Here is a 9,432-nt window from a genome sequence, read left to right on the forward strand (position 1 = left end):
ACATCAGAACGACTGATGGCGGCTGAGGGCAATAACTTGTACTTCTTATAAGGAAACAGTTTTGCTCTCCTGTACTTCCTTTCAACGATGAGGGGGAGGGCAGAGCCGTTGGCAGTTTTTTTTTTTTTTTTGGTTTTTAACACCTCTTCCACTTGCAATCTCTCTCTTTCCGGTTCAGGTATCCCCTCTAACCACAAATTCCCCGATGTCTCAATAATCACAATTACAAGTAAATTTTTATTTCTATTTTTGTTCTAGTATTAGAGGTACAGGAATGTTTTATTCCACCCTTTCCATACTACTTAAGCGGCTACTATTCCCTTCTTTTCAGCTCTCTCTTGCACAGCTGAAATCTCACACTATTCCTCTGACTAATAACTTAAGCCTAAACCACTACGAAGTTTTTTACTTCACCTATACCAATATCTTCAACTAAATCTTTTCAACTCCTTCCCGAGCCCTCCCACTTATCGGGACTTACTACTATAACTCTTTTTCTCTAACTAAAGACTGGAGCCAGTGGGTTCCTGGGAAGGACATCCCCTTCCCACTGTCACCTTCGTCACTCTCTAAACAGGCTTTAACATCGCCTGTTACCATCCTCAACCCAATACCTAACCCAATATCCTAAAATAAAAGTTGCAGAATACCCCCTACCCCAATTACCTATCCCGAAAAATCCTACCAAAACACCTACGGGATGCAAGATTGCAAGAGCCCACGCTGGCCAAAAGGGTCAGTCAATCTTCAACAACAACATACTCAACACTAAACAATACTCTAAACACCAAAAAGCAAGACAACAGATCCAGCTGAACTATGAAAAGCGACACTGTGCTTTTAACACAGGCCAGTACTCAACACTAAACAATGCCTCTAAACACCACAAAGCAAGATAACAGATCCAGCTGAACTATGAAAAGCGACACTGTGCTTTTAACACAGGCCAGTACTCAACACTAAACAATGCCTCTAAACACCACAAAGCAAGACAACAGATCCAGCTGAACTATGAAAAGCGACACTGTGCATTTAACACAGGCCAGTACTCAACACTAAACAATACCTCTAAACACCACAAAGCAAGACAACAGATCCAGCTGAACTATGAAAAGCGACACTGTTCTTTTAACACAGGCCAGTACTCAACACTAAACAATGCCTCTAAACACCACAAAGCAAGACAACAGATCCAGCTGAACTATGAAAAGCGACACTGTGCTTTTAACACAGGCCAGTACTCAACACTAAACAATGCCTCTAAACACCACAAAGCAAGACAGCGGATCCAGCTGAACTATGAAAAGTGACGCTGTGCTTTTACCACAGGCCAGTACTCAACACTAAACAATGCCTCTAAACACTACAAAGCAAGACAACAGATCCAGCTGAACTATGAAAAGCGACACTGTGCTTTTAACACAGGCCAGTACTCAACACTAAACAATGCCTCTAAACACCACAAAGCAAGACAAGAGATCCAGCTGAACTATGAAAAGCGACACTGTGCTTTTAACACAGGCCAGTACTCAACACTAAACAATGCCTCTAAACACCACAAAGCAAGACAGCGGATCCAGCTGAACTATGAAAAGTGACGCTGTGCTTTTACCACAGGCCAGTACTCAACACTAAACAATGCCTCTAAACACCACAAAGCAAGACAACAGATCCAGCTGAACTATGAAAAGCGACACTGTGCATTTAACACAGGCCAGTACTCAACACTAAACAATGCCTCTAAACACCACAAAGCAAGACAACAGATCCAGCTGAACTATGAAAAGCAACACTGTGCTTTTAACACAGGCCAGTACTCAACACTAAACAATGCCTCTAAACACCACAAAGCAAGACAACAGATCCAGCTGAACTATGAAAAGCGACACTGTGCTTTTAACACAGGCCAGTACTCAACACTAAACAATGCCTCTAAACACCACAAAGCAAGACAGCGGATCCAGCTGAACTATGAAAAGTGACGCTGTGCTTTTACCACAGGCCTGTACTCAACACTAAACAATGCCTCTAAACACTACAAAACCAGACAAGTGACCCAGTTGAACTATGAAAAACAACACAGTGTAGGTCAATTGTACCTCTTCTGTTTATCTTCCTCTGAAATCCAGGCATTTTTCATTTACAATTGAAATCAACAGTAACCTACGAAAAGTCTAAGGTAGTCTTGTCACTAAAACTAACAATACCACATGAGACTTTCATAATTGCAAAAAATTTATATCTCGAATTTCTTCACTAACACTAAGACTAACGCTAATACATGAGACTTTCATAATTCCACATATATCTTGCATTGCTGAGTAAGGCCACGGGAAAGTTATTAGCATATATTCATAAGTTTTTAAGGCATTGTGTATTGCAGGTGGATAACCTATTGGAAACGTCCCTGCCTGGAGATCTGCTGGACGAGAGATCGAGTCCATCTCAAACTCGATACTTTTTCTGTTGTTTCTGCAACCTTACCATCCTTGTGAGCTAATGATGGTGGTTTGAGGGAGCCTATAGGTCTACCTGCTGGGTCATCAGCAGCCGTTGCCTGGTCGTCCCTGGTCCTAGCTCGGCTGATCAAACACACACACACACACACGCGCGCGCACAGACACACTCACGCACACAGATACATACACAAACACACACACACACACGCACATATATATATATATATATATATATACATACATATATACATATATATATATATAAATATATATATATGCATGTATATATTTACACACACACACACACACACACACATATATATATATATATATATATATATATATATATATATATATATATATATATATATATATATATATATATATATATATATATATGTGTGTGTGTGTACATATATATATATATATATATATATATATATATATATATATATATATATGGTTCGTCTCCAGACTCTAGAGCAGTGTTACTCAACCAGGGGGGCATGCCCCCCTAGGGGGGCGCAAGAGGATTCAAAGGGGGGCGTGAGCCTCAGGAGAATAATGCAGCTATAAATGAAAAAAAAATAAGTTGTGCTATTTTAGACTAGATCAGTTAAATAAAAAAGACATTATAGTAAAAAATATAATAATAATAATAATAATAATAATAATAATAATAATAATAATAATGGTAAAAGTTTTATATAATAAAGTAATATCATCGTTACTAATTCATGCTTTCTCCTTCCACGTAGGCTACCGTAGAGTACATTGCCTGTCGTGGACGTGTATAATACGTGTCCCTTAAGGCCGATTCACACGACCCGTTTTTTTTCCGACAGGCTGGCCGTCGGTTAACCGGCGTCTAGCTTTCTTACGTGTATTCAAATGCAACTGTTCACACGACCCGTTAGGCAGACGGCGGCCCTAAACGTCAGCCTTCCGAGTCGGCTCGGCTTTCTTTCCAAGAAACCTCGTCCGGTTTGACGGACGTTAGCCATCAGTCGCAACCAACGGGTGGATGATGTTTTGTGTGAATGAGGACCTGTATCGCACCCGTTCGTTTTGTGGCCTACAACCCCGACTTTTCCTCATAGTATAGAGTCATAGAAATTAGTTATTTTGTTGTTTACACCATGTATGAGAGGTTAATTGAACCTTTTCAAGGGTATGAGGAGATATTTGACATGGCAAACAAGATGTATAGAAATAATTTACATAAATAAAAGATATGGAAAATGACTGGAGAGGCATTAAATAAAACAGGCGAATTTATCATAATTCTAATATTCTTGGCAGTGCATAAAGTATAATGAAGTTGCATAACTTATTTTATCAAGACAGTTATCAACCAACATCTTATAGTGTCAAAATTATCGTAAATTACTCGGTGTTCACGTGACAGATTCTAAGTATACAATGAACACCGCGCGCTCGTAAACGGATACGGAACGCCTCGTGTGAATGTACAACATTTTGACGGAGGTTAGCCACCACCCAGCCTAGCGGAAAGAAAACGGGTCGTGTGAATCGGCCTTTACTGGTGAGCTATGAGATCCGTTTCTCACACCCAGTCCCACCGTACACACTATCAACACAGTCCCTGTCAACACTCCCAGTTTACTACACATGTCCGAAAGTATTTGAACATTTCTTCCTTGCCGTTTCTACAGGCGAAATTGTTGAGGTACATTATCTCAGTTTCTTATCGACCCATTAACATTGTCAGGTTTGTGAGAATGTGAATGAAAGAAAAGGGGAGATATATTCTGGGGATTAATTTTTTTTCCTATCAATTATTTTTGACTAGTTTTGTTTTCCCTGTGTCGTTGATGGGCTGCCCTGCATTGGTGGGGTTATTGTCCTTTATTTGAAAAAAAAAATATATATATCAGTTTCTATGTTTATCAATATACCGAAATATGTTGAGAGACCGTTGCTAAGATTACTGCAAAATTTTGAAGATGTATATTTTTTTTTATTTATTTTCCTTCATATTGTAAAAATCATAAGTTAATGGTCTCAAATTTTACTATTTGCAAAAGAAGATGTACTAATAACCACCACTTCATGATTATCTCAACCACATGATCAGTGACCGAGTCAGAGAGGTAGAGTCAGCGAGTAGGGCTGTATTAGAGAGAGAGAGAGAGAGAGAGATTCATGTATATATATATATATATATATATATATATATATATATATATATATATATATATATATATATATATATATAGGGCTGTATTAGAGAGAGAGAGAGAGAGATTCGTGTATATATATATATATATATATATATATATATATATATATATAATATAAATATATATATATATATATATATATATATATATGTATGTATATAAAATTTAGTTATAAATGTTTGTATCTCTCCCTCTCTCTCTCTCTCTCTCTCTCTCTCTCTCTCTCTCTCTCTCTCTCTCTCTCTCTCTCTATATATATATATATATATATATATATATATATATATATATATATATATATATATATATATATATATATATATATATATATATATATATATATATATATATATATATATATATATATATATTATTTCCTCTCCTTTTTTCCTTCTTCTTTTCCTTCAAGGTTAATTTAACGTCCAAGGCTGGATGTATTTCTTATATTGTCTCAATTTTCTGCCAATCTCGTGTTTAGCCTCAAAATTTTCAAAAATTTTTGGATATATCTTTCTCCCTCTTTCTCTGTCCTTCTCACTCATTGATCATGTAGCTGTGATAATCATACTGTGGTGGTTATCATCAAGAGGTGAAAAATACCTTAATTTACAAATGCATATTATCTTGATCGCAGATACGTTTTGCCAGTTTCACTCCAACTACGTTGCAATGAGTGCCAAGAAGCGGAAGTATAACGAAGATTATATTCGTTTTGGATTTGTGTCCCTCCGAAAGGGTGACACAGAGGTCCCACAGTGCGTGATATGTTACAAGACTCTGAGCAATGATGGAATGCGACCCTCACGCTTGGAACGCCACCTGCAAACAGCACATCCTGGTCTAGTTGACAAGCCAAAGGCATTCTTTGAAACAAAAAAACACACCTTGAAGCAAGTGAAAATGGATGACAGCGGGGTATTTCGACAACAATCATCAAAGGTTGTTGAGGCTTCTTATGAAATTTCCATGTTGATTGCAAAGAGCAAGAAGAGCCATAACATTGGAGAGACTCTCATAAAGCCAAGTATACTATGTGCAGCTCAACTCATTCTTGGTAAAGATAGTGCAAATAAGCTTTCCCAAATTTCCCTGTCAAACGATACAGTCCAGAGAAGGATCCATGAACTGTCTCAAGATATCAAAGAACAAACACTCGAACTAGTAAGAACCTCGCCTGTTTTTGCAATCCAGTGTGATGAAACGACCGATATCGCTCAGTGTGCTCAGTTCTTGATGTATGCTCGTTTTGTGTCAGGCAACAATATAAAGGAGGAAATTTTGTTTTGTTGCCCCATGGAAAGTTGTACAACAGCAGAAGCCATTTTTAAAGTTACATCAGACTTTTTTAAGGAAAATAAACTTTCTTGGGACTCACTAATAGGGGTGTGTACTGATGGAGCCCCAGCCATGGTTGGCCTGCGTTCTGGGTTCATCACAAAGGTGAAAGAAAAAAATCCTTCTGTAATAAGTACACACTGCATAATTCACCGTGAATCTTTAGCATCCAGAACTTTGCCTGATGAAATGAGGGATGTTCTAAACCTGGCTATAAAGGTAGTAAATTTCATCAAATCTGGAGCCTTAAACAGTCGTCTCTTCAAATTATTGTGTAAGGATATGGATTCTGAACATGAAGCCCTGCTTTTTCACACAAACATGCGATGGTTATCAGAAGGAAACATGCTTGAAAGGCTTTATGAGCTACGAGAAGAAGTAATAATATTTCTAGATTCACAGCAGAAGGCAGCCCTTCATGACAAATTCAAGTCTGATAGCTTTCAGATAATTCTAGCTTACTTGGTGGATATTTTTGAATCTTTGAATGCAGTGAACCTTAAACTACAAGGGAAAAATATTCACATCATCTCTCACCAGGACACCATTCGAACTTTCATGGCCAAACTCGACCTCTGGAAATGTCGAATTCAGCAGGGAAATGCAGCCAGTTTTAGGAACTTAGATTCTGGGCTCGCTCATGGTAACCTTGACCCTGAGTTAAAGATCCTTATAATCACTCATCTAAGCAGCTTGAAAGCAGAATTCACGAAATACTTTCCAGACATAGATGACATGCGTGAATCCTGGAAATTCATTAGGAATCCTTTTCAGTGTGAATTCGCTAATGTTGCTGAGGAAATTCAAGAGGAGTTTCTTGAGTTAAAGTTTAATTCCACAGCTAAGGATGAATTCAACGATTTGGATTTGGAGACATTCTGGATTAAATACCATTCTGGGTACCCTCTGATCTCACATCAGGCTCTTCGGGTTCTAACAATGTTTGGATCAACGTACCTGTGTGAAACTGCATTTTCTACGCTCACTGCTATAAAAACAAAATACAGAAACCGCCTGGATGTGGAAGATGATTTACGTTGTGCACTCTCTAACATTAAACCTCGTATTCAAGATCTGGTATCCAAGAAGCAGTGTCAGGTATCTCACTAAATAAGTTAAGCAAGTTATCCTGTAGAAGTGAAAATGTCAATTATCTCACTTTATTTCCTACTTAGTAAATTGACTATACAACCCATAAGGCTTTTTTTATTCCTTTTCATATAAAATCTGCAAGTGAAATTTATCTTTATATGCAAGGGGGGGGGGGGCGTGGCGATAAAAAATAATTGTGGAGGGGGCATGGTAGTAAAAGGTTGAGAACCACTGCTCTAGAGCATCATTCTGTCTTTTGGGAGGGCATTGTCGCTGTCCCTTGCCTCTGTCATTTACGAGGACCTTTACACCTTTAGAAATGTATTTCATTAGATTGCAATATCAGGATTACTGAACAACCCTTTTGCATTCAAGAAGTTAGCTTGTGATAGATTGAAGCCCAGGTAATCTGAATGATAAAATTAGTTTTTATTCTATATTATTTCTTAATTTTACTTTGCTCGTAAATTATAAACTTATGAATCGTAGAGGAATAAGGATTACTTCCCTTTGAATTCATATAATTATTATAGTGGTGGATAACAGGGGAGGATGTGCTTTGGCACCCTAGCAGTACCAACTATATTCGTCTGAATCCCTCGTCAGGCTAGGAGGAGCGAAGAGACGAAAAGTCCCCTTTTGTTCTTTTTTATGCTGGCTACTTTCAAAATTGTGGGAAGTGCCTTGGTAGATGGATGGATAATATAAGCATGCAAAACCTTTTCATGAATTACCTTGTCCAGGTTAAGGTAATCCACGAGGTTTTGAGGTTGGAACAGAGACGCAGACTTTCAATGACAAAGTCAAAAGTAATTTGATCGAAATGTTAAAAAATCATTGATATCGCAGAAAGCAAATGACGTTGAAATAAGGGAACTCTGATATCGTCACATAGCACGTGAGTAAAAAAAAAAAGAAATAATATAGCAACAATACTCTCAGTAGTAGTGAAGAAAATAACACATGGACTCACAAATGTAGAGAAATAAAGAAATGAAAATAATGAAAATCGGCAAATATATGCTTGATTATACTCACAAACACAGAAAGAATTCCCAAATATACTGTAGCACCAACATCCTCAGTGCTAGAGCAGAAAATAATAAATTGAATTTCAAAAGTAGAAAGCTAATGAAAATCGACACATACTGTATATGCTTGGGTATACTCACAAATATACTGTAGAAAATAACAAATAATGAATAACGAATCGAATCGAATAAAAATAAGTGGAAAGATAAAGAAAATACACAAATAAATGCTTTGGTATACACACACACAGAAAGACCTCGTAATGAAAGAAGAAAAAACTTCCAAACTGAAGATCGAGAAGAAAGAAAACACTCGAGGTGATGATTCCAACTTGTCCGCCATACCAAATGTCAGGTCCCGAATTAAATTTGTGGTGAAGAAGGAAAAGTTCTAAAGGGAAAAGTACTTTTGCTTTTTGAGAAGAAGTTGGAGGAAGAAGAATGTGAGGAGGGAAAGGGAGAGGCGATGTGGGCGATGGGATTCCTTAAGGAGGAAAGTTAGGGGAAAGTTATCCTGCGTCCGAGTTTGTCTGAGAAGCCAGTTTAAAAGATTAAAGGCCACTCATGAATGGCAGAGGCAAGGGGCAGTGACATTGCCCCAACAAGCAGGACAATGCCCTGGAGACTGATCATATAAACATATACTTTACATAAAAAGCATTTCCGTCTTTCAGCTTTGGTTATTTTTTTTTTTTTTATCGTGAAAATTCATTGATTTTATTTTAGGATCTTATAAAAAAATCATCAGCCTGCCAATGCCTGTTGTGATCAGCGCCCTAACCCCTCTCCACCCAAGCTAGGATCAAGAAGGGCCAGGCAATGGCTGCTGATGACACGGCAGATAGACATATAGGCTCCCCCAAACCCACCATCCTTAGCTCACAAGGATGTTGAGGTTGCAGCGATCAAAGGAAATAACGAGTTTAAAGGTTTAAAGGCTACTTATGAATGACTGAGGTAAGGGACAGTGACATTGCCCTACCAAGCAGGATAATGCCCTAGAGACTGACCATATATACATATAATTAACGCCCAAGCCCCTTCTCCATCTAAGCTACGGAGGGCCAGGCAATGGCTGCTAATGACTCAGCAGGTAAACCCATAGGCTCCCCTAACATCTCTCCTATATTATTCATAGCTTACCTAGAAGAAATTTAAAGGAATTTAGATTGGGAAAATGTAAGAATTACCTTAATAACTTAATATTTGCAGATGACATAGTTCTATTTAATGAATCATGGGAGGAATTGCGAAAGACGATATAAGATTTGAATAAAGAAAGGAGAAATGTAGGACTGAAAATGAATATGA

General features: G+C 37.8%; 1 protein-coding gene across 1 annotated transcript in view; it reads left to right on the forward strand.

Moving 5' to 3' along the window:
* The first annotated feature begins 5,332 nt into the window (after nt 1-5,332).
* The window catches only part of LOC137640433 (zinc finger BED domain-containing protein 5-like), a 10,323-nt gene continuing 6,223 nt past the window's right edge, over nt 5,333-9,432 (forward strand). Inside the window, exons 1-2 of the mRNA XM_068372986.1 lie at nt 5,333-5,966; nt 6,165-6,951. Coding sequence (XP_068229087.1) covers nt 5,333-5,966; nt 6,165-6,951 — 1,421 coding nt within the window. The remainder of the gene's footprint in view (nt 5,967-6,164; nt 6,952-9,432) is intronic.

The sequence above is a fragment of the Palaemon carinicauda genome, chromosome 1, assembly GCF_036898095.1.
Source record: "Palaemon carinicauda isolate YSFRI2023 chromosome 1, ASM3689809v2, whole genome shotgun sequence".
NCBI lineage: Eukaryota > Metazoa > Arthropoda > Malacostraca > Decapoda > Palaemonidae > Palaemon > Palaemon carinicauda.